General features: G+C 37.3%; 1 protein-coding gene across 1 annotated transcript in view; it reads right to left on the bottom strand.

Moving 5' to 3' along the window:
* Positions 1–27,247, bottom strand: part of RLF (RLF zinc finger) — a 99,138-nt gene that overhangs the window by 47,884 nt on the left and 24,007 nt on the right. The window contains exons 2-5 of the mRNA XM_003415526.3: positions 18,566–18,720; positions 17,068–17,149; positions 15,230–15,362; positions 8,381–8,583 (exon numbers count right to left, since the gene is read on the bottom strand). Of these exons, the coding sequence (XP_003415574.1) occupies positions 8,381–8,583; positions 15,230–15,362; positions 17,068–17,149; positions 18,566–18,720 (573 nt within the window). The remainder of the gene's footprint in view (positions 1–8,380; positions 8,584–15,229; positions 15,363–17,067; positions 17,150–18,565; positions 18,721–27,247) is intronic.

Here is a 27,247-nt window from a genome sequence, read left to right as displayed (position 1 = left end):
ACTTGATCTTTGCAAAGTTTTCCCCTTTCAATAATAAAAAATTCTAGGAAACATCCACTTGAGACACTAAGCTGTTGCCAAGTCTGTAACCTTCATTAAAAACTAATAGCAATGTTCTCTCACTCAATTCTATGTAAATGAAATACTACAACCTAGAACTTCAGAGTCCATGCTTTCTCCCACCAAACCAAACCCATTGCCAAACCCATTGCCGTTGATTCTGACTCATAGGAACTCTATTAAAAAAAACCAAACCCGTTCTCATCGAGTCAATTCCAGCTCAAAGTGACCCTTCAAGACAGAGCAGAACAGCCCCATAGGCTTTCCAAGGAGTTCCTGGTGGATTAGAACTGCTGACCTTTTGGTTAGCAGCTGTAGTTCTTAACCACTATGCCACCAGGGTTTCCAGGGACTCTATAAGACAGTGGAAACCCTGGTGGCGTAGCGGTTAAGTGCTACGGCTGCTAACCAAAGGGTCGGCAGTTCAAATCCACCAGGCGCTCCTTGGAAACTCTATGGGGCAGTTCTACTCTATCCTATAGGGTCGCTATGAGTCGGAATCGACTCGACGGCACTGGGTTTGGTTTGGTTTTTTTATAAGACAGTAAAACTGCCCATAGGGTTTCCAAGGCTGTAAATCTTTTACAGAAGCAGACTGCCACATCTTTCTTCCACGGTGCAGCTGGAGGGTTCGAACCACCTACCTTTCAGTTAGTTAGCAGCTGAGTGTTTTAACCACTGCACACCCAGCGCTCCTTTCTTGCCTTCTAGACCTACCAAATTTCTAAAATGATTCACTTTTTACCACTGGGTTCTCAATTTTGGTTTTCAGCCAACCTAGTCAATTAATCTTAATTATATGTGTCTGGCTAAATCTTCCCCAGCAGAGGTTTCCCATTACACACATCCATTACTGGGATACCCACAGGTGCCAACATACAAAGTGCTTTTATTCCCAGCTGTTGCTTAAGTTAATTTAACTCTTCTCCTGAACTCAACTGAAGTAGATGGTGAATGCGTGTGTAGCTCTACTACCTCAGAACATATGCTGATTTTAAACCCCAAATAATAAACATCTACTGATTCATTAATATTTTGCCAAAGCAAACTTTGAAGATTCTCTTTAACTCTGTTGTCGTATCCAAAACAAAGCATGACAAATTGAGACCAGTGTTTCTTTTTAAATAATTTTATGATGTGTGCTAAATGTTTTTGCACTGATATTGTATTTAATAAGTTAATCCAACTCATGATAAAAATCTATTTAAGTCCCATCTGGATGTAAATGTATAAATATGAAAGGAACGACAAGCCACCAAGATGTTTCCAATGAGAACATGGCTCATTAACGTCTACGGGCCAGAAATACGTTGTACAGTAGAAAGGGGGCTGGCCAGGGAGCCAGGACACCTGGGTTCAGACTACATAATTAGCTTAATGAAGGCAGGGCCTTGGAAATATTACTATCTTGGCCTCAATTTCATCGTTGGTAAAACACAGAGGGTTAGATTAAATGATATTTACTGGTTGTAAAAGACTGAAAAATCTGATTCTTGTACAGCAGGGGTCAGCAAATATTTTCTATAAAGGGCCAGATAAAAAAAATTCAGTTTTACGGGCCAGACAGTATCTGTCACAACTACTCAACTCTGCCACAGTACCACAAAAGCTGTCATAGACCGTAAACAAATGGCCATGTGTTCCAATAAAACTTTATTTACAAAAACAGGCAGTTGAGGAAATTTGGTCTACAGGCCATAGTTTTCCAATCCTTGTTGTAGGGCATCAAATCACATTTCCTATAATCTGGTTCCTTGCAAACTCAACACACTGGTTGAAAGGAATTATTTTTCTTCAAGGAAAAAATACTGTTTTCTTGTCCTGTTATTAATAAACCAGGAGAGATCATGTACAAAATAAAGCTGAATACCTTCACCTGCCTTCCCTGTCCCTCTACCCCTTCTTTGCCAATCCAATCAGAAACAGAACACCACGATTCTTCCAGTCTTATAGGCCTTATGTGCCTCTTGAAAGCATGTCTGTACATCATCCTTTATTTCTGTTCCAACAGCAAGTTCTGTCCTTTCTCCTCTTGCTAACTTTGATCTCTTTTCCTAACCCTAAAATACCCTCCTTTCTATCGAATCTTCCTAAAACAACACTGCAGTCATGTCACTTCCCACCTTCAAAGCCTGTCTAATTTCTACTGCATCAAATCTACGCTCTAATGGACTGGAGTTCCCAAAGCCTCCCTTTTTCCTCCACCTAATCAGTGTTATTTCCTATCAAGACTTCAACACCTACTCTCCGCTCAATGCAGGATATCCTCTAATGAGTCCCCGCAAAGTATTTCTGTGCCTTGACTACCACAGTAAGTTACCCAAAACCACTCTTTCTATTTATCCAAACCCATTATTACTTCAAGGTCTAACTCAAGGCTCAATCCTTCTATAAAGCCTTAAAAGTCAATATACACAGATATGATCTATTTCTAAATTTCTACTGAATTTAGGAGCAGTATCATATGTACCATATGGAGTAAGGAGCCCTGGTAGCATAACGGTTAAGCACTCAGCTGCTAACTGAAAGGCTGGTGGTTCAAACCCACCCAGTGGCTCCACAGGAGAAAGACCTGGCAATCTGCTTCTGTAAAATTACAGCCAAGAAAACCCTATGAGGCAGTTCTACTCTGTCACATGAGGTCACTATGAGTTGAAATCTACTTGATAGCACCCAACAACAACATATGGAGTCCCTGGGTGGTGCAAATAGTTAATGCACTCTGCTGCTAATTAAAAGGTTAGAGGTTCAAGTCTACCCAGAGGTGCCTTGGAAGAAAAGCCTGGCAATCTACTTCTGAGAAACAGGCCACTGAAAACTGTATGGAACACAGTTCTACTCTTGACACGCATGGGGCTGCCACGAGTTGGAACCCACTCAGCGGCAACTGGTTTTTATCATACAGCTTAGTACTTATCTTCTGTAACTTTTTACGGCAGCCAAACTAGGTCATACAGTCTTATGTATTTGCCAATGCCTAATATGATGCTAGAAACAAAACAGGTTTTAAGTAAACACAGTCTGAGAGACCAAAGCAAAAGTTATTATTGTTATAGCATAAGAAGGAATCAAATCCAAGGTCTAGAGTTTTTGCTGCTTCTTTGAATTCTTTTGGCATGTATTAGGTGCTGAGAATAACCTCGAATGTGTCTTACTCTGATTAAGTTTCCCAAATACAAAATACTGCAGATGTTATTAGAGGTAAGGACAACGATTATTACGCCTTACACTCTGATTGGAAACCCTGATGGCATAGTAATTAAGAGCTACATCTGCTAACCAAAAGGTCAGCAGTTTGAATCCACCAGGCACTCCTTCAAAACCCTATGGGGCAGTTCTACTCTGTCCTATAGGGTCATTATGAGTCAGAATTGACTCAACAGCAATGGGTTTGAATTTTTTTTTTTTTTCAGTTTTATACTCTGATTAAGTTTTCCAAACACAAAACACTGTAGCCATTATTAGAGAAAATCAGTCTTCTAGCTCCTTACCCTTCCTGACACTGCTAATAAATAAGCATATAGTTTTATAGTTAGACCCTTATGAGTGCTCTTTAAAATGCAGATGAAGTCATCCGAGGCCAAATCTCTGCATATACCATTGCTTCAATGTCCAAATCCAGATTTCACCTCTGATAAATCTCTATTGCTCCTCCCTAGTTCTGTACTGTAGGCCTAAAAAATTCTTATATAGTCTATATTTTTATAGTGTCTACCCTATGCACTGGGCACCCTATACCAGGAACTGTGTTAGACCTTTTAGATATTATAGCATTTGAACCTTCCAGCCATCTTGTGAGACAGGTGCTACTGTTATGCTAATCTTACAGATAAAGAAGACGAAGCTCTTGTGCAAGGCTGTGTGGCTAGTGAATGACAATGCCAGGATTCAAGAGCCTTCAAGCCTACATCTTCTGACTGTTGCTCTCAATTCTCTGGACTTCTTGTGAAAAACACACTCTACCTATGCTCCCCAGTCAATGCTATCCAGCAATGAGCCATCCAGAGGTCTCAGAACCCCAAGGCTCCCTCTCATCTTCCTGACTTAACAGTCACAATTATGGAGTTCAAATTTCCCATCTGGGCAAACAACGAAAATGAGATAAACCCTCACAAGCAACAAGTCTACTCAAAGACTCAGAATTCAGGAAGAATCAAGCATCCATAACAGAAGACTGGAAGCTGCCAGTGATTTAGGCTATGTATATGAGAGGCTGTCGGTGACGTTAATATGTACAAAGCAAAGCAGAGGCAGACTGCTTTGGGTTCAAATCCTGGGCCCACTTAATGGATATATAACTATGGGTCAGTTAAATAAGCTCTCTGATCCTCAGTTAAATTGCTACAAAAATCACAGGTTAGATGACAATGCATTTAAAGCACAAAGCACGGTGTCTGGCACAGACGAAGTACTCAATAAAGGTTTTCTATAATTACTTTCAAGGCTGAAGTGGGAAGTCTGAAAAACAGGCAGTGCTAAGCATTTTATCCTCTGATTTCTTTATGGCCAGAGAGCCCAACAAACCAGAACATGCATTAATGAGGTAATGGGTCATAGCTGTAATCCCATTTAGGGGAATTACATATTGTTGCCCACTTCACAGCCACAGACTGGCTATTTCACCTCTGCATCTTATATCTCTGTAGGGCTATTTCCTAAAACAAAAATGACCAGCATTCCATATCTCTAGCCACACATTCTCTGCCTAGAGAATCCTCTCGGATTCAAGTGAATACTAAATCTCAAGGTCCAGGCTACATTACTTCCTACCGGGGTGTTGCGCACCCAAAATTCTAGAATGAAGAGTTTGCGAGCACCTGAAAAAGCAAGGTAATTAGTGGAAATGCAAGCACTACTAGGATCCAGGAAAGAATCACAAATTCCTGAAGTCACTCTTTTGGCTGCTGAGAAATATCTTATATTAAAGTACATCTTCAATTTCACAAAAAATCAAACAAAAGCTTCTCACAATGGGGAGATATGATCTGGAGATTTTTAGCTAGTTCAAATAACTATTAAACCAAGCATTAAACCATGACTCAGGCAATTTATACAGAATCTGTATCATGGTACTATACTTGGCTTCACCATGGCCCACATTTTTATAAACATACAGGTTAACATTAAGTATCAAACTTCATAGTGAAATAAAGCTGAAATTAAAATATGAATCACAATTTCAAGATCCAAAAATGCCTCTAACCAAAAATTTTAAAATACACAAAGTATGAATTAAATCTCTCAGCTTTGATATTCCGGTCATAACTGATGTAATGGAAGCTAGAAATCCTAGTAACTGAGAGATGGGGCTATGCATTTTCATTCATTCAACAAGTATTCAGTATGTACTATGTGGCCAAGCACTCTTATAGAATCTAGAAAAACAGTAGTGAACAAGCCTATATCTCTGTCCTTACAGAGTTTATAATGTAATGCGGGGAAATGGAGAATAAGCAAATATGATGTTAGGTGGAAGTACTGATATGTGCTATCAAGAAAATACAGCTAGGCTAAGAGGACAGAATGATAGGGGGCGATGTTAAATGGGTTTGCATGTATCTATAACAATGAGAGCAAATATTTACTGAGGAAAAAGAAAGGAGAGCAGGGTGATAAGGTACTATTTTAGATGGGACAATGAGGAAGATCTCTCTCTGTCTCTGGTACGGTATTACTGAGCAAGAAATATGCACAAGGTGAGGGAGTGATCTATTCAAATTATATCAGGGAAGGGCATCCCAGACACAGGGTATAGCAAGAACAAAACTCTAAGGCAGGAGCATGCTTGGCTTGTTCAAAGAATAGCAAAGACAAAGTGGCAGGAGAGCTGTGAGTATTAAGTCATATAAAATAAGATGAGAGAAGTAGCCAGTGTCCAGGGCACACAAAATAAAGACTTCTGGATTTATTCTGAAGGAGATGGAAAGCTGTCGGATGGTTTTGAACAGGTAAGTGGCACGACCTGACCTAAGTTTTAAAGGATTCATTGTGCCTACATTTGGAGAAAATAAAATGTAGAGGGTGAGAGGGAAAGTAAGGATAGCAGTTTGAAGGCCAGCGGATTATCTTTGTAACCCCAATGCCTGACACAGCATTTGCCATGTAAACCCTTACGTACATACCAGCTAGAATAATATTTATTATCCTATATATTCAATATAATATTTCTGGAAGTATACCAAACTCAGATTTGAATCCCAGCTTAACCACTTAAGTTTTTGTAACCTTGAACATATTACTTAATCTGAGCCTCACTCTTCAATAAAATGAGGCTACCTAAGAGTTGTGAGGAAAAAATGTGACAATGTATATAAGCATTTAACACAATGCCCAGCACATTGTAAGGGCTCAAAAAAATGATAGCTAGTTATTCACTGAGAACACAGTTGGAGGTCAATTGACTCCATTCAAAAGAAGACTCATAAAAACAAACAAAACCAGAAATATCAGGAGCTTAGCTATGGACATGTTAGGTTTCAGATACTATTAGCCAGACAAGCAGAGATGTTTATTAGGTAGTTGGATATGTGAGTTTAGAGTTCAGGGGAGATGTCTGGGTTAGAGATAAAAACTTCCGGAATTTAGACCATAGTTGGTATTTGAAGGTAAGAAACTTGGTAAGATCACGAAAGGAATAAGTGTACATAAAAAAGAGAAGATAGCCAAGGACAGGGTCCTAGAGTACTGTAACATTTACTCACCAGAGAGATGAGGAGGAAGAGTAGAGGAGAACTGAGAAGGAACAACCAGTGAGGTAGATAACAAACCAAGACAGTGTGGTACCCTGGAAGCTAAGTGAAAAACTTTTGTCAAGAAGACGGAGTTTAGAAGTTAGGCTGAGTAAGACAAAAACTGAGACACGATCACTGGATTTAGTGATGTGGTGGACTGGCCTGGGCGAACGTGAGATTAGAATGGATTCAAGGAAAAAAAAAATGATGAACAGTAAATTTAGACAACTCACTCAAGAAATTATTCTGAAAAGGCCAGGAGAAAAATACGGTAATAAGCTAGAAGGGGAAGTGGAATCTAAAGATTTCTTTTTTAAAGATGGCGAGAATAACAGTGTTCATGCTGATGGAATGGTTACAGCCGAGAAGCGGAAACGGATGATGCAGTACAGAGAAGACCCGATGCAGCCATTATCCTTGAGGTAGCAAGAGCAGATGGGATATAAAAAAGAAGTGAAGGGGATGGCCTTAGCTAGAACACATAGTTTATCACTAATAACAGAAAAGAAGGTTTATATGCATAAATGCAGGTAGGTAGATCGGTGTTATGGAGGAAGCTTACGGAAATTCTCTTCTGACTGCTTCAATTTCCTCAGAGAAATAGGAGGCAAGTTCCTCAACAGACAGTGAAGATGGGACAGACGGTATTCTAGGCTTGAGGAGAAATGAAACAGTATGAAATAGTCATCTAAGAGACTCAATGGACTAAAGAAATACAGCGTGACTGGTCAAAAGTGATACCAATGTGGCAAGTTTTTCTCCACCAGTGTTTGGCCCCACAGGCACAGGTAAAGATAGAGAATAGGTGAAGATGACTGAAATTGTCATAAAAGTTTAAGGATTACTACAGTATAGAACCAGATCCTTGGGATTCCTACATTTAATAAGAAAATTCAGTGCAGAAGTAAAATGAGAATCCATGTGTTAGATCTGAATGGCAGGTGACAGAATTAAAGGTAGATGACGAAAAATGGCCTAGGAAGTCCTAAGTAATTTCTACATAAGTTATCAAAAACTATTAGAGGAAACTAATTTTAACTTTTCTAAGGAAAACAATGATTCAAGTTTAAAAAAAAAAAAGGATGCAATCTCATTGATAAATGAGTTTAAAAAAAATACTCAACCGCTTCATTATTTTCCAAGTTTCATTGTTCAAAACACATTCATAGGTTCTAGAGACCTATACTTCTCTGCTTACAGAGCTAAATGTATAAAGTAACAAGTTAAATGTCTCTCTCTAGTTTATTCCTTAAAGACAGTATTAATAATTTCTGCATTTCCCAATCATAGAGAAAAACAAACTTCATATTTAGATATTTCAAAGCAAACCATCACCCAAATATGTAGACATCTACCTGCATATTTTTTTCATTATCTCCTTTTCAAGTCCACCTATAAACATAACTTCACACTCAATCTGCTGAACAGTTATATATGCAATTAAAATGGTACTTTTCAACAGCCTGAAAAGAGTCTTGGTTTTCATTCTGATATGAAAAAATACACCATGCATCATCTATCAATCTATTGAACTTATACTTAATTTTCAGCAAGTGTGAATGACAGCAACAGTTATTTTCTTTACTCACCTCCTTAATAGCATCTTCGTTAGGAAGCATGGAACATAAACATGTGATATAGGCTTGCTGAAAAGATGACACATTCGGAATTTCTTTAGATTCTGCACATAGTTTTGATAAAGCAGTAGCCTGGGGTATGCAGTTGGATTTCAACAGATGTTTTATTCGCATTTGCAGAAAGGAAGGTCCTTCTTGTGCAATCAACTTATTGACTAGAAAAAAAGAAAAATAAAAGTGTGGTAGCTTGTTAAGATGATAGTTTGATATCTTGTTTTTTTTGTTGCTGGTTTGTTTTATTTCAGTTGATAAAAATGGGAAGTTTAATCTGATCTCAATACTCATCTGGCAGAACAAAGAGCACAGCTGTTTGTGCTAAACATTCCCACATTAGTTAAGAGTCTTATCTTGAACATAAAATCTTTTAATAAAGCCAGTAAGATTTTATCAAAATTAATTATTTGACTACCTTCTCCCTCACTTTCTGATGATAGTAAGAACAGTAAAATGAACTATAAGCGTTAAGTACAGAAAAAGAAGCAAGTAACCTAGATGATATTAACAACCACTCGAACAGTTAGGTGGTACCAAGCTTTAAATTGTTTTCATATACCTCTCGTTTATTTTTCACACCACCACCAAGGCAAGTATTATTATCCCCAGTTTAAGGTTAGGAAAATTAATATTTAAAGAAGTTAGGTAACTTGCCAAGGATTCCAAAGTCAGTGGTGCTCTTTCCTCTAAACCAGGCATTTCTGAAAGTGTTTTCCACCGACCAAAAGACCTGAGAGATAGTCCTAGAAAAAAAAAGGATTCCTTGGTCAAATCTCTGAACAGTCCTGCAATAAAGAAAACTGTTCACTTTTAGTGAATCCAATGTTTCCCAAATGGATTTGACCAGAGAACCCTTTTGCACATATTACTAATGCCTTGTAAAATGTATGTTCCTGGTCCAGTTCACACTCTTGAGAAATAAATGCTTCCCGGAATAGCAATGAAGATTAAGCACATGAACACTGAGTGTGCAGAAGTCTGGACAAGTCCTCAATTTTCCAATAGTAGGTACCCAACAGGTATCTGACATCAAGAAGAGAAGTGGGAGTACTGCATGTCAAGCCAAGTGGCGAGTGAACAAACTGTTTTAGGTGGCTAATAATCTAAAACAGTGTTTCTCAAGTATTAAAGTGCCTTATGAATCACCTGGGGATCTTATTAAAATGCAGATTCTTATTCGGCAGGTCTGGGATGGGACCTGACATTTTGCTGTTCTAACAAGCTCCCGGGTGATACCCATGCTGCTAGGTCTGCAGGCCACATATGGAGTGACAAAGATCAATAATAAAGATGAACAACTAGCCCAACCTTAAATACATACCGGAATCAACTGTAGAATTTTAAAAAACTAATTATCTTTAAAAAAAAAAGGTTAATACTATATAAACACAAGACAGAATATTCAAAAGGCACACAAAAAAATTAAGTCCCCCCCCTTCTACCTCCAGTTTTCTTCCCCAGAAACTACTGTTTCCAATTTCTTGTTTATCCTTCCAGAAATACTGAGTGCAGACATTTTTCCACTTAAAAGGTCATAAAGGTCACTCTATAATTAGCATATTTACAGCTAACTCATTATTTTTAACACCTGAATACCGTTCCACTATATGGAAGGACTATCATTTATTTAACCAATCCCCTCCTCATGCACTTGCAGTTGTTTCCAATCTCTGGGAATCATCTATAATGTTGCAATTCATAACCCTTTACACAGGCCATGAATTCCTGTGTAAAATGGAATTGCTACGTTAAAGACTTTGTTCATCTGTAATATTGACATTTACTGCCAAATTCCTCTCCAAAGATTATACTGATTTATAATCTCACCAGCAATGTACAAGGTTCCTATTTCCTGTGGCACTTAATAAATTCTGGATTCCAGAGCTGCAATCCTGGAGCTCTGGCTAAGCAGATCTGAGGTGGAACCTGGACCTCAGTGCGTGTATTTTTGTTTTGTTGTTTTTAAATTCCACAAATACTCTGATGTGTAATCAAGGTCAAAAAGCATAGATGGAAAACGTCACCTTCACTTAGACTTTTCTATTTTACTCCCACAGTCACTAAATTCCACAAAATGAACTCACAATCACCACACCTCCCCCCGCCAAATAGCTCCTCATTCTTTACTTCTATTTCCTGTAATGGTATTCTCTTAACTACACGAAAATGTAATGTTGGCATTATATTTGCTCCCTTTACCTTGATACTTCCTTTCCTCAAAGGAAACTCAATTACTATGTTCTAGCAATTCTTTTTTAAACTGCCCCCAGTCCAACTTCTCCATATTCTTGCCACATGTCACCCCGATATGTCCTATTCTGCCTAACAATGGATTCTGCTCTATTTATCTGCCCTACCAGATTGGAAGCAATTTTACAAATCCCATAGGAGGCAACACACCTGAAAACAGGATCCTTATCTTCACCACCACACCCCTTCTAAATTCTTCCACGGCATTTTACTTCTTTCACCATGCTTAATTTTCTCTTTAAGAATTTTAATAAGAGGTTATATAGCGTATAAAGGTTAAGAGTCAGGTTTTAGAATCGCGTATCTGAGACCGACTCTTGGCTCTGGCAGATACTAGTTATGAGATGCCTGGACAAGTTAATTGACCTCTCTGTGTTTCAGTTTCTTCACCTCACAGGATGAAAGAAACATAAACGAAATGCTAGTAATGCAGATACAACACTTAGCACAGGGCCACGCACACAGTAAGTGAAATGCTCAATGACAGCTGCTGTAATTTCTGTCTCTGCTATCTCCCTTAATTACACAAGACTGTCAGTAATTTATGAGCAAATACCATGCCATGTTCACTTTGTATTCCCTACAGCACTAAGCACAATGCCTTACACAGTAAAACCTGTGAAAGCCAGAAGCTGTGAAAGGCAGAAACCTGTCAGAGAAGGAAAACTCAAATATTTTCCACAAAAATGAGCAACAGAAAAGTGGTAACACTGCACCCTGCCGAAGGTGGAAAATTTGCAAGACCCAGAAAACTAAGGCATCCCATTGAGTACTGGCTCTCACAGGATTCACTGATAGAAGTGTTTAACAGAGCCATGTATTTAGTAACTGAATGGTTATCACTACCCAATCAAAAACGTTTAACATGTCCCAAGTGGGGTTAAAATTCTGCCTCTACAATTTTAACTAAGTGGCCTTGGGCATGTGTAATCTCTCACGTGTTTTAGGAGTCAGATAATGAAATGTGGAAAAGATTAGTATAGTGCCCATCACATAGCAGACACTCTACAAATCATAGTTATTACTTCTGTGAGGAAGCCCTGGTGGCACAATGGTTAAACACTTGGCTGATAACTGAACTGAAAGACCAGCAGTTCAAACCCACCAGCCGCTTCGTTGGAGAAAAGACCTGGCGATCTGCTCCTGTAAGGAGAAGATTACTGCCTAGGAAATCCAAAAGGGGCAGTTCTGGTCTGTCCTACAGGGTCATGGCGAGTCGGAATCGACTTGATGGAACACAACTTCTGTGAGGCAAAACTATTCAGGATATTACAACCATACTTAAACTGTTGCTTTATCAATTTCCCACATCTAAATCTTGGATTTTTAAGATGATTTTAAGTTATGCTAAAATAATCTTTACTTAAATTTATTTTTTAAAAGGAAATCAATCTATATGATTCGATATTTTAAAAGATATATACTGAGAAGTTTCACTCCCTATTGTGATCCTTTCTGTGTTTTATTTTTTCAAACATTTTAGTATTAAAAAAATTTTTAAGTCATCTACTCTCCACCTAAATTCAAAAACTGAACGGTTTACTGAATGGACATGAAAAGAGAGAGTGGAGGGAAGGAGTGTGCTGTCTCATTAGGTGGAGAGCAATTAAGAGTATATAAGCAAGGTGTTTATAAATTTTTTTATGAGAGTCCGACTTGATTTGTAAACTTTCACTTAAAGCACAATAAATATTAAAAAAAAAATTGAACTGTTTTGCCCCTATTTCTTTGCCTAGCTTTTATTTTTCTTTTTCTGATCCATTTAAAATAAGTTGCACCATTCCCAAAGCCAACTCTTCAGACAGGGATTGGACTGGACAATGGGATAGAAAAAGATGCTGGTGAAGAATGCACTTCTTGGATCAAGTAGTCACTTGAGACTATGCTGGCATCTCCTATCTGAAGGGGTAATGAGAAGGCAAAGGGGGTAAGAAGCTGGCAGAATGGAGACGAAAAGAGTGAGTGCAGGCAAAGAGCGGGCTGTCTCATTAGGGAGAGAGCAATTAGGAGTGTATATAAATTTTTGTATGAGAGACTGACTTAATTTGTAAACTTCACTTAAAGCACAAGAAAAATTAAGAAAAAAAAAAGTAAGTTACAGACATTATGACACTTTATCTTACATATACTTCATCATGTAAAACACAATAAGCTTTAAGGTCCAGTAAAAAAAAAAAAACTGCTCTTTTGTGACGTTTTAACTGACTATGCCAAGCATAAGTGTCAACACCTGGCATTTAACATGTACTCCAGTGATATCATTTTTTTGGAAGAGAGTGTGGCGGGAATGAAGTTCGAAATAGGGAAAAAAAAAAATGTCTGCAGACCTTTTATTCATTTATTTTTCCATTTAAAAACTAAATTAAAATGCACTTATTGAATTCTTTGAAGGTAAAAAAATGTGTACTTTTATGCTTCTGATTGCTACTTTACCGACCAGAAGACAGAAGACCATCAATGAAATGATAATCACTTTTTTAGCCTTTACTATGTTAAGATCTGAGTTTGCAGGGGCAGTGGAGGGGTCAAACTAATAAGCGTTTGACCTGAAATTCGATTAAGGGCCAATCGTGAAAGTAGGCAGCTACAGTTTCCCCACCACTTGTATTCTGGTTCCCAGTATAACTCCTTAGACATGTGTGTATCATGCATCCAGGCGGACAGAGCCTTAGAGGTAGTAAGTGCTTAATCTTCACTAAATGGATAGGATACCACGGGATTTTAAGTGAGCAATGCTTCTCCCCATTTGATGTTTTCTATGTGAAAAGAAATTAATTACTGTTAACTCCTGAAGGGGGGGGGTCACATATCTGATTAGGACATCAGGGGAAAATAAACTGGACACACAACTCAATTTCACTCCTTTTCCTGTTGGGCTTGACTGCAGAAAGCACGCATTCTTCTCTGCTTCATTCCAGCCTCACACGGAATGGGTGGGTAAGTCTGCCTAATTCTGCTCTTGAAAACATTTGTCTCTGCCTCTATCAGCATTTATCAATATAAAGGTGGTATTTTAGCCCCCACTACTTACAAAGGGATACTATTTATTGGGGACCTCAAGAGACAACAATAAAAACCAAACTATTTTCTCAGGGCCACACAAACCAGAGACTACATCAGCCTGAGACCAGAAGAACTAGATGGTGCCTGGCTACAACTGATAACTGCCCTGACAGGGAACACAACTGAGAACCCCTGGGGAAGCAGGAGAGCAATGGGATGCAGACCCCAAATTCCCGTAAAAAGACCAGACTTAATGGTCTGACTGAGACTAGAAGGACCCCGGTGGTCATGGCCCCCAGACCTTCTGTGGGCCCAGGACAGGAACCATCCCAAAGCCAACTCTTCAGACAGGGATTAGACTGGACAATGGGTTGGAGAGGGATGCTGGTGAGGAGTGAGCTTTCTTGGAACAGGTGGACACTTGAGTCTATGTTGGCATCTCCTGCCTGGAGGGGAGATGAGAGGGTAGATGGGGTTAGAAGCTGGTGAAATGGACACAAAAAGAGAGAATGGAGGGAAGGAGCGGGCTGTCTCATTAGGGGGAGGGCAATTAGGAGCACGTAGCAAGGTGTATATAAGTTTTTGTGTGAGAGACTGACTTGATTTGTAAACTTGCACTTAAAGCACAATAAAAATTAAAAAAAAAAAAAAAAAAAACACCTATTTTTTGTCCAACAGCCTGTAATCGCTTATTTCTTTCCTTCCTTCCATCTTTCTTTAATTACTTTTTTTTTAGGTCAGTGCAACTGACAAGCAGAATTGTCAAAGGAGAGGGACCAAAAGTAAATCTAAGTTTCCTTATGCCAATCTTATCACTATAAAGAAAAGCCCAGACAGCATGTATATAATAGGCTGATAAAACCTGGTGAATGAATAAGCCTTTATATGTTAATCTACTGAAGGAATATACAGGTATATTTTAGGGCACCAACATTCAAGTGGCCTGTTTTAAGATCTAAACTAAAGATATTTCCAAAAGTGTAATAATTGTTCTAAAACCTGTTTTTATTCCAAAAACATACTCAACAGAATGTCATCCTTTTAACTTTCCACTAACTTGAAGGAAATGAAATTACAATTATTAGCTATATGCAATGAGATGTTACATGTGTCTAAGACGCAAATGTCAACTCAAATCCATAAATTTTCAGGTCTTAAACTGACAGAGAATTTCATTCTTTACATTTCTCTACAAAATGCTGAACTTCAAAATTTTGTAAGTATAAAATAAAAAAGCAATTTTTCATGGGCCTTTTTTTTTTTTAAAATTATAATCAGTAAACAAAGTATGATCAAAGCTCTGCCATATGCCATTAACTAAAAGCAAATTAATTAGTTTCTACGTAATTAATTTGGAGTACAAAGGATACCTTAAACAACACTTAAAAAATGCCAACTCCTTACTTAAATAAGCAAAATATTAAATTAACTTTTACTACTCAAAGCAAAACAGAATGACCGGGTGAAACTCACAAAATTTTAATCCATAATCAATTTCAGTTCGTTTAGAATTAAGTTCTCTTCTAATGCAGTCAGTAAAGTTTTAAGGCTTACCTTCTTCTGTTTCTACTGGCTGTTGAGACAGAATTTTAAGAAGAATTGGGTTTTTCCACATCCCTTCCTTGGTAACATGAACCAATATTTGTAGGTTATTATTCCCAAATTCCAATAATGCATCATGTGACTCCTAAAAACAAAAACAGCATATCCAGAAAACAGATTAATAATTAATATGAAAAACAGTTTTACCTTTTCAAAACGCCCTTCCCTCACTTACCAACATGGTTAGGTTCCAAAGACCAGTTTGTTATGCAAAATTGGTGTGATGTGAAAATGGATGACCACATTGGATCACAAAAATGGAGGATAATTACATCATTACACAACTGCCAAATCACTAAGGTCAAGCCAAGCTGACACATAATCTTAACCATCATAGCCAGCATTACTCTCACCTTGTACCTCAGTATTCATCACTGCCAGACATACGTTATTAATGGGCAAAAAAGTCGGATGGTAGATTTTTTACTATCGTTGTAAATAGAAAATGTCAGATAACGACATAATTGGTAAGTGAGGAAAAGGTGCATATCTGAACATCTATGAATTGAAAGGATTTATAACTTCGATTTACTAAAAATAAATAAATACAAAAAGATTACCCTCAAAGCTTTCTGAATTTTATTGCCGCTTTTTATGAAACTATGGTGTTTTCACTAAGTTTAAGGGTGCTTTAAGCATACTCCTGAATCTCCCACAGATAAAATGATCACCAAAATTCCATTTGGGTCCTTGTGTTACTATTGGGTATTTGGAGTGCCCTACTATTAAGACAGCTTATGTTACCAGCAGATTCTTTAAAGACTTGACTAATATCCCTGGTAGTAGCTGATCTGATTAAGGCCATTGGTATCGTTTCCTTCAAAGGATTCTGCACTGTTCACAAAGGCAACCCATTTTCTTCTAACAGAAACATTACTTAATGACACTTCTAGTTGTATTCTTTTTAACTGTTTAAATTCTTCTACTAAATTACTTTTTAAATAAGGGGTTGGCTCTAGATGAAATGTCCTGAAAACTCTAGGTTATCAGTTGTCATTCTATCTCCTAAAAAAAACACACAAAATGTAATTGTCAATTGTTTATTCTTTGAAATACATACAAGGGGGAGAAGGGGACCAAAAATTTAACTTAGATACAAATATTAAGTATATGTCTCACTAGCCTGCATTACTAGTAAAGATTATTGGTTATTACTTTTTCTTAATTTTAACTTGTTTTCCCTTATTTTAAGAGCCAAAATTCTCTAGGAACACAAGTTTCCATTTATAGTAATGTTCCTATGGAAAATATTCATTAAGTCAAAAATGCTCACAGACCTAGAATATTATATTTATTCAAGTGAAATATATAATGTGTATTTTTTTTATTATACTAATTATAATCATGTATATTTTTTTTTAAATTTTTGATAGCTTTATTCTAAAACTTTGTTTTTGAATAATAGAAACTAACTTTTTATTGATTTCTAAGCTACATAAAAGTAGGCAAAATAAATCGAACAAACAAAAAAACCATTTTAACACGCCCCTTCATCCAGAGGACTTTTTTCTCATCCCATGAATTTATTATCAATATATACCAAAAGGTGGCAGTTTGAACCTACCCAGCAGATCCACAGGAGAAAGACCTGGCAATCTGTTCCCGTAAAGATTACAACCTAGAAAACTATAGTTAAGATCTACTCTGTCACATGGGGTCGCTATGAGTCCAAATCGACGACAGCACCCAACAACAACAAAATGAATTTGTTTTATTCTAAGTTTCTCATTTAATTTTCTGGGAGAAATTAACTAAGTGTCTCAGAAACCACTGAACAAAACTCAACTCACCTGTAGACTCTGAAGGAAAGGTACCCAGACTTCACATGGCAGTTCACTTTCAGACACTGGAAGCAGCAATTCAAAACAACTCCTATAATATAAATAACTAAGTAAATACATAAAGGTGGTTATAGTCATATTTAAGCATAACATCACAATACTGAATATACATTTTATATCTATTTACATTATTTTCTTTTTTTTTACTTTTGAAAAATTTTTTCAACATTGTTATATTGGCTTTTTCACTTTAAAAAAGAGAAAAGAAAAAAGAAACCCCAGGAACTTTATATTGTTGCTTTACTACATTTGGTAAGAATATAAGCCTTTTAGAAATCATATTCCAAAAAGTTTCATTTGGCTTTTGTGGGGAGGAGAGCATACAGAAACAATTCTGATTTCAGGCAATAAAAACAGGAGCTCATGCTATTGTCAATTTAGCTGGTACAATGATAAACATATGTAACTGTCATCTATATAGGTTTCTATCACTTGCAAAAGAAGCAAAAAAGATTAGCAAAGTCATTTCTTTACCTATAGCAAACCAAGCAAGGCAAAGAGGTTCTTCTTTCTACCTTAACCATTACCCAGAGGCACAGAAACAAAATAAAAGAATTAAAAAAAAAAAAGGAAATGCAGAACAAATTCAACTCAAAATACTAACCAACCAGCACCTCTTTAAAATCTTGCGGCATATTACTTTACTCCTTTAGCCTAGGTAATATGGGAAAGTGGGACTTAGTAGGAGGAACAATGAGATTATAAAATCAGGAACACTTGATATCCATAAAGATATGGAGTTAGAGGTTTCCGGCTTGGGAGAATAGGACAGGAAACAAGTGAGGCCTAAGAAAAATACATCACCCAGAGTAGACGTTATCCCACCTTTAAACAATCTGTAAACTGAACCAAGGTAATCCCTAGGTAAAACTTAATAACTGTTTTTTTTTTTTTTTTTTTCCCAATTTGCAGATGAAAACTACATTAAAAATATAATTTTGTCTGCTGCTAAGCAATCGAATATTAATGGAAAAAACAGGGGCTAAATGGTCATGGACTCAGAGTGGTGACCTTATGCTGTACCCTGATATTTTCTGCTAGCAAAATTATCCTTAGTTCAAATAAAACAAATTGCAGAATTTTATGGTGTTTCCCCCAAAGTACACAGTATTCCTTAATGACCACTACAGTTTCCAGATACTCTGTCGCTTGAAAGGATTGATACCTATGCAACAGAGAGAAAATGTGTCACACTGAGATTCCAAGCCTAAGTAGGAGAAGAAATTCTAGGGCAGCTTAAGATTACATTGCTTGGCTCAAGATTCCCTTGCACTGTATCTTCCGGAACACTGAGAATGGAGGCTCAGGACATAGGAAATTTCATTCAAAAGTATGACTCTAATGGTGCTTTGAAGAATAAATGTGATGCCGTAATAAAGAGAAGTCAGGCAAACATTATGAAACCAATGGTCTCGATATTAAGAGTGATTTAAATTCTTAAACTTACAGTACTAATCTGCCAAGCACTAACAGGACATCTTCACATTCAGTAGTTAAATACGGCCGTGCACTGGCAAAGCTTTGGATGGCAAGACGATATACCTCCAGAAGATACGCAATATGTTCTGATGCATTCTTGTTGCTTGCATATTGCAATAAGGTCTAAAAGATAAAATTAAAGATATAATTATTTTTTAAAATAAAAATAATTAAATAAATACATTGTCTTTGTTCTCTCAAATGCACTACCCCTCTTGTTTTTTCTTACAGGTGCATACATCTTTTATTTGCCCTTTTAGGCTCCGGTTGGTTTAACCCATTACCATTGAGTCAATTCTGACTCACAGCAGCCCTACAGGACAGAGTAGACCTGCCCCACAGGGTTCCCAAGGAGTGGCTGGTGGATCTGAACTGGTCTTTTGGTTAACAGCTGAGCTCAGATTCTATTTTCATTACTTAATGAACTGTTCCTGTTGAGTTCAAGAAAAAGCAGCACTGCTCTTCTGACATGAGAATAGGTCTAAGTGTACCGCAGAGCTATATAATGTCTGTAGATGTTCTCACTAGAGGTCTGGAGCTACCATCTCTAAAATTCAACAGTAAGTTTCATTAATACAACTTTAAATTGAGCGCCAACCACATGCGAAGCACTGGGTATACAAGAAAAACACTAAGAGTCATGCCTTCTACAAGAAGACTTATTCCTGAGTATGGTCCTCAGCTCTAAAGCTTTATAAAATCCATTTTTCTCTGCACATATTGAATTGGTTAGGCTTCTAGGGAGTAACACTAACCAATTTATTAAAGGTCAATGTTATACTTTTTTTGTAGAAAACAGTTCATTAAAAAAAAATACAAGAGTAAGGAACATTTCCTAATACATTCTGTGAAGCAGTATTAGCCTGATACCAAAGCTAGACAAAAATATCACAAGGGAACTACAGACCAATATCCCTTATGAATAGAGATACAAAAATCCACAACAAAATCCCAGCAAACCAAATCCAGCAGCACATTAAAAGGTTTATACACCATGATCAAGTGGGCTTTATCCCAGAAATATAAAGGTTGTTCAATATAAGAAAATCAACATAACAGAAGAGGAAAAACAAACAAACGAAAAGCCCATAGTCATCTCAAACAATGCAGAAAAACCATCCGACAAAATCCAACAAACTTTCACGATAAAAACACTCAGACAAAAGACTCCACCAGAAAACTACCGGAATAGATTCGGTGGAGTTGGACGATACAAGATACACATACAAAAATCAGCTGGATTCCTACACATCAATGAAGAGAACTATGAAAAGGAAATCAGGAAAACAATACCACTTCTAACAGCCCCTAAAAAAATAAAATGCTTAGGAATAAATCTAACCAGGGATGTAAAAGACCTACACAAAGAAAACTACAAAACACTACAGCAAGAAACCAAGAGACCTACATAAATGGAAAAACATACCATGCTCACGAACAGGTAGACTTAACATTGTGAAAACGACAATTCTACCCCCCCCCAAAAAAAATACCCAAGCCCGTTGCCACTGAGTTGATTCCAACTCATAGCAACCCTATATTCTACCCAAAGGAATCTACAAATACAATGCAATCCCAATCCAAACACCAACAGCCTTCTTTAAAGAGATGGAAAAACTAATCATTAACTTTATATGGAAAGGGAAGAGGCCCCAGCTAAGGACTACTGAAGAAGAGTAAAGTAGGAAGACTTGCACTACCTGACCTCAGAAACTACTATACAGCTACTGTAGTCAGAACAGCCTGGTACTGGTAAAACGATACATACATAGACCAGTGGAACAGAATTGAGAACCTAGATGTAAATCCATCCACCTACGCTCACCTTCAACAATGGCCCAAAGTCCAGCAAACAGGAAAACTACAGTCTTTCTAACAAATGGTACTGGCAAAACTGGATGTCCATCTGTAAAAAAATGAAACAGGACCCATACCTCACATCATACAAAAAACTAATTTGAAATGGATCAAAGACTTAAATATAACAAAAACTATAAGAAGGAGAGAAGAAGGATCTAAATATAACAAAAATTATAAGGGGAAGAAGAAGGCACCTAAATTGGAAAGGAAGAAGTAATACTATCTCTATTTGCAGAAGTCACGATCTTATAAGTGAAAAATCCCAAGGAATTCACAAAAACACTACTAGAGCTAATTAACTCTGCAAAGTTGCAAGACTCAAGATCAACCCAGGAAAAATCAAGAGGGCTCCTATACATCAGGAACGAACAATCTCAAATAGAAATTAAGACAACAATTCCGTTTAAAATAACATCCAAAAGAATAAAATACCTAAGAATAAATTTAAACAAGTGAAAGACTTGTACACTGAAAACTACAAGACAAGGCTGAAAAAATTAAAGAAAACCTTATAAATGGAAAGACACCTGTATTCATGGATTGGAAAACTTAATATTGTTAAGATGGAAATAATACCCAAAGTGATCTACAGATTCAATGCCATTCCTATCAAAATTCCAACAATTGTTTTTCCCCACTGAGATGAAAAAGCTGATCCTCAAATTGAAAAAGAAAAACAAAGTTGGAGGGCTCACACTTTCTGATTTCAAACCCTACTACAAAGCTACAGTAATCAAAATAGTGTGGTACTGACATCAGTATAAACATATAGACTAATGGAACACAACTGAGAGTTCATAAATAACCCCATACATCTTTGACAAAGGTGACAAGACCATTTAATAGAAAATAATACTCCCTTCAACAAATGGTGCTAGGACAACTGGATATCCACATGCGAACAAATGAAGGGAGACTCCTACCTCATATCAAACATGATGGTTAGCTCACAATGAATCAACACCTAATTATAAGAGCTAAAACCATAAACACAGAAGAAAATGTAAAGGTAACACTTCAAGGTCTTTTTTTTTTTTTTAATTGTGCTTTAAGTGAAAGTTTACAAATCAAGTCAGTCTCTCACACAAAAACTTATATACACCTTGCTACATACTCTCAGTTGCTCTCCCCCAATGAGACAGCCTGCTCCCTCCCTCCACTCTCTCTTTTCGTGTCCATTTTGCCAGCTTCTAACCCCCTCTACCCTCTCATCTCCCCTCCAGGGAGGAGTCAAGGTCTTTTTTTAGCAAGAGATTCTTAGTTATAATGCCAAAGCATGAACAACAAAGGAAAATTAGATAAACTGTACTTCACCAAAACTTAAAACTTTTGTGTATCAAAGGGCATTTTATCAATAAAGTGAAAAAAACAACCTACAGAATGGGGAGAAAGTATTCGGAAACCATTTATCAGATAAGGGCTTAATATCCAGAATATACAAAGAACTCCTAAAACACAACAACAAAAAGACAAATGACCCAATTAAAAAATGAACAAAGCACCTGAACAGACATTTCACCAAAGAAGGTATACAAATGGCCAATAAACCCAAGCAAAGATGCTCAATGTCATTAGGGAAATACAAATCAAAACTACAATGAGATACCGCTTTACAACCACTAGGATAACTATAATCAAAAAAAGACGAACAATAACAAGTGTTGGCAAGGATATGGTGAAACTGGAACCATAATATACCGCTGGTGGCAATGTAAAATGGTGCAGCCTCTGTAGAAAACAGTTTGGGGGCCCCTCAAAAGGTAAAACATAGAATTACCATATGACCAATCAATTCTACTCCTAGGTATGTTGTTGTTAGGTGCCGTGGCGTCGATGCCGACTCATAGCGACCCTATGCACAACAGAATGAAACACTGCCTGGTCCTGCACCATCCTTATAATTGTTGTTATGCTTGAGCTCATTGTTGCAGTCACTGTGTCAATCCACCTCGTTGAGCGTCTTCCTCTTTTCTGCTGACCCTGTACTTTGCCAAGCATGATGTCCTTCTCCAGGGACTGACCCCTCCAGACAATATGTCCAAAGTATGTAAGATGCAGTCTCGCCATCCTTGCTTCTAAGGAGCATTCTGGTCGTACTTCTTCTAAGACAGATTTGTTCATTCTTTTGGCAGTCCATGGTATATTCAATATTCTTTGCCCAAAAAAAACTGAAAACAGGTACTCAAACAATATTGTAGCCAAAAGGTGAAAACAACCCAAATATCCATTAACGAATGAATGAATGAACAAATGGACTATTATTCAGCCATAAAAAGTTATGAAGTACAGATACATGCTACAATGTGAACCTTGCAAATATGCTAAGTGAAAAGAAGTCAGACACAAAAGAGCAAGTGTTATGTGATTCCATTTATATGAAATATACAGAATCGGTAAATCCACTGAGACAGAAAGCAGACTGGTGGTTGCTAGGAGCTGGGGAAGGGGAGAATATAGAGTGCCTGATTAATGGATACAGGGTTTCTTATGGGATGATAAAACTATTTTGCAACTACTGATGTAGTGATGACTGTACAACAACGTGAAAGTACTAAATGCCACTATTTGGTACACCTTAAATATTTTATATTATGTGAATTTCATCTGAATTAAAAAAAAAAAAGATTAACATATAGGCCAAAATGCCAATTTATTTGGTTACAATGGAGGATGGTCATATCACCCACCCAGAGTACTCATTTCCCATATTCAGGTATCTGAGAGCTTATCTGGTAGGTACGGAATCTAGGTCAAGGAAAAACAGAACCACAATAAAGCCTGGTAAATTACATGTGTTCTATCACTAAGAAGTCGTACAAATTATGGTGAAAAGCTGGCTTATGTGCTTGGACAGGACTCAATAAACAATGCCAACTTTTTGTTCTAGGGACTTTCTAGGTTCTATGGAGTTGCTCTCTCCTGTAATATATTTCTTTCCTCCGTCTGATTACGTTTTGCCTATGCTCAATTGATATATTTGGTTAGGATAAGGCTTAAATTAAGCGTCACAGGCAGAGTACAACCATTTTTTAGGGCTAAGGAGTTCCTAATGCTCTTTTGGTTGGGGCTACTTCTATGGGCAAGTCTTATCTTTCAGAAAGTAGCTTATCCTGAGTGAATTACACTTGATCTGAATTTAATACCACTAGAATAATCTCTTCAAAGAGTCCTAATGTCCTATCTGCACATACAATTTTAGGTACCGGCCAAGTAGATTTCAAGTCCTAGCAACCCCATGTGACAGAGTAGAATTGTCCCATAGGGTTTTGTAGGCAATAATCTTTACAGGCCTACATCGCGAAGTCTTTCTCCCTTGGAGCCACTGCGTGGGTTCGACCTACCAACCTTTCCATTAGCCAAAGGCTTAACCTTCGTGCTACCAGGGCTGCTTCTTTTTCTGCCCAAACAACTACAAATAGCTATGGTGGCACTGTAGGATTTCACTACCTTTTCTGCAGCTTTACTTTCCACACTAATAGTCCATATTATCACCTCCAGTAATTGAGAACTGTTAGCGTGGTCTTGACTACTTAAAAAAAAAAAAAAAAAAACAAGGAAATGTACACAGTAAAAGCTCTCTTAGCTAACATATCAGATTATCTGATCTTTGCATACCTGAATGATCATTGCCAATTAACCCATTCTAGCACATACCCTTTCAATTAAATATCTTGCTATTTTGTCATCGTTTACGTAAGTGAGGTTCTGCATTTTCAGAAAAGCATCATGTCCCCATTTAATTAAACCCCAAACTTTAATAGAAGAAAAAAGCTTGACATAATAACAGAGGATCATAAAACTGATCCCAAAACAATCCTGCTTCGCAGCTAAATGAACAGACAGAAGGCATACGGAATATACACGTATATGTCACATAAATAATAAGATCACCTCTAATCTTCCTTAAGAAATTTGTTAAAATTTATGTTAGTAAGAAATTCTGTTTTAGGTCTGCAAATTACTTACTGTCCACACTGGCTAATCTAAAAATAAGAAAGCTTTCAATCAATGTAATATACATCAATAGAACAAGGGAAAAGAACCACAATTATCTCTATGAATGTAGAAAGAGCAGTTGATAAAATCCAACACGCTTTCATAATGAAAACCATCAAAAGCATTCAAATAGAAGGAAAGTTCCTCAGTATGATTCAGAGCATACATGAAAAGCCAAAAGCCCATGTAATACTTAATGGGAAAAGATTGAGAGATTTCCCCTTGAAATGGGAAAAAAGGCAAGGGTGCCCGCTCTCACTATTCCTATTCAATATCGTGTTAGAAATTCTAACCAGAGGAATATGTCAAGAGAAAGAAATACAAGGTCAGATTGGAAAAGACCACCACTTGTCTGTCAGTTTGTCCTACTGTGGTGTCCTGCATGTTGCTATAATGATGGAAGCTATGCTACTGGTACTTCAAATGCCAGCATGGTCACCCAAGGTGAACAGGCTTCAGCTGAGCTTCCAGACTAAGGCAGACTAGTAAGAAGGACCTGGAGATCTAATTCTAAAAATTGGCCAGTTAAAACCTTATGAATAGCAGCAGAACACTGTCTGATACAGTGCAGACAAGCCTCTCTGGTTGGAAGGTACTTAAAATACGACTGGGGAAGAGCTGCCTCAAGTACAGGGTCAACCATAATGACGTGGATGGAGTACAGCTTTCAAGACGAAACAACTGCAGACATCCACTAATAGTCGGAACATGGAACGTACAAAGTATGAATCTAGGAAAACTGGAGTCGTCAAAAATGAAATGGAATGCAAAAAGATCGATATCCTAGGCATTAGTGAGCTGAAATGGACTGGCATTGGCCATTCTGAATCGGACAATATGGTCTACTAAGCTGGGAACAACAAATTAAAGAGGAATGGCATCACATTCATCATCAAAAAGAACATTTCAAGATCAATCCTGAAGTACAACACAGTCAGTGACAGGATAATATCCAAACGCGTACAATGAAGACCAGTTAATACGACTATTATTCAAGTTCACGCACCAAACCCTAATGGCAAGGCTGAAGAAACTGAAGATTTTTTTAACCACCTTTTGCAGTCTGAAATTGACCAAATATGCAATCAAGATGCATTGATAATTACTAGTGATTAGAATGCAAAAATTGGACAAAGAAGATCAGTAGTTGGAAAATAAGACCTTGGTAAAAGGAGTAAAGCCAGAGACTGTATGAAAGAATTTTGCAAGACCAACGACTTCATTGCAGATACCTTTTTTCAACAACATAAATGGCGACTATACACCAGACCTCACTGAATGGAACACACAGGAATCAAATCAACTACATCTGTGGCAGCTCAGTATCATCAGTCAGAATAAGGCCAGGGGCCAAATGAGGAAGGGACCGTCAATTGCTCATATGCAAGTTCAAGTTGAAGAAAATGAAAACAAGTCCATGACAGCTAAAGTACAACCTTGAGTATATCCCACCTGAATTTAGCAGCCATCTTAAGAATAGATTTGATGAATTGAACACTAATGACCGAAGACCAGATGAGTAGTGGGATGGCATCAAAGACCACATATGAAGAAAGCAAAAGGTCATTAAAAAGACTAAAAACAGATGTCTCTGAAACTTACTCTTGAACAGACAGTGGCTGAAGAGAATGGAAGAAGTGATAAAGTAAAAGAGCTGAACAGAAGATTTCAAAGAGCAGCTGGAGAAGACAAAGTATTATAATGAAATATGAAAAGACCTGAGCTGTTAAAAAACCGAAAGGGAAGACCATGCTCAGCATATCTCAAACTGCAAGAACTGAAGAAAAAATTCAAACCTTGAGTTGCAATATTGAACAATTCTATAGGCAAATACTGAAAGACTCAGGAAGCATCCAAAGAGGATGGAAGAAGACACAGAGTCACTGTACCAAAAAGAATTGGTCAATGTTCAACCATTTCAGGAGGTAGCATATGATCAAGAGCCGATGGTACTGAAAGAAGAAGTCCAAGCTACACTGAAGTCACTGGTGAAAAACAAGACTCCAGGAATAGAATACCAATTGAGATGTTTTAACAAATAGATGCTTTATTTCCAAGAACTGTGAAGACAGCTACCTGGCCAACCAATAGGAAGAGATCCATATTTGTGCCCATTTCAAAGGAAGGTGATCCAACAGAACGCAGAAATTACCAAACAATATCATAAATATCACAAGAAAGTAAAATTTGGTGAAGATCATTCAAAAGTAAGTGCAGCAGTACATAGACAGGGAACTGCCAAATTCAAGCCAGATTCAGAAAAGGATGTGGAATAAGAGATATCATTGCTCATGGCAGATGGATATTGGCTTAAAGCAGAGAATATCAGGAAGATATTTACCTGTGTTTTATTGACTGCGCAAAGGCATTAGACTGTGTGAATTATAACAAATTATGAATAACAATGGAAAAATGTGAATTCCAGAACACTTAATGAGCTCATAAAAAATTTGTACATAGACCCAAAGCCAGTTGTTCGAACAGAACAAGGGGATACTGTGTGTTTTAAGATCAGAAAAGGTGTGTGTCAGGGTTGTTTTCTTTCACTATACTTATTCAATCTATAAGCTGACCAAATAATTCAAGAAACTGGACTATATGAAGAAGCATGCAGCATCAGGATTGAAGGAAAATTCATTAACAATCTGCAATATGCAGATGACACAACCTTACTTGCTGCAAGTGAAGAGGACTTAAAGCACTTACTGATGAGGATCAAAGTCTACTGCCCTCAGTATAGATTACACCTCAACATAAAGAAAACAACAGTCCTCACAACTGGACCAATAAGCAG

The sequence above is a fragment of the Loxodonta africana genome, chromosome 3 (assembly GCF_030014295.1).
Source record: "Loxodonta africana isolate mLoxAfr1 chromosome 3, mLoxAfr1.hap2, whole genome shotgun sequence".
Classification (NCBI taxonomy): domain Eukaryota; kingdom Metazoa; phylum Chordata; class Mammalia; order Proboscidea; family Elephantidae; genus Loxodonta; species Loxodonta africana.
The sequence above is the reverse complement of the archived record's forward strand: the minus strand, read 5'-3'. Positions and strand labels throughout refer to the sequence as shown.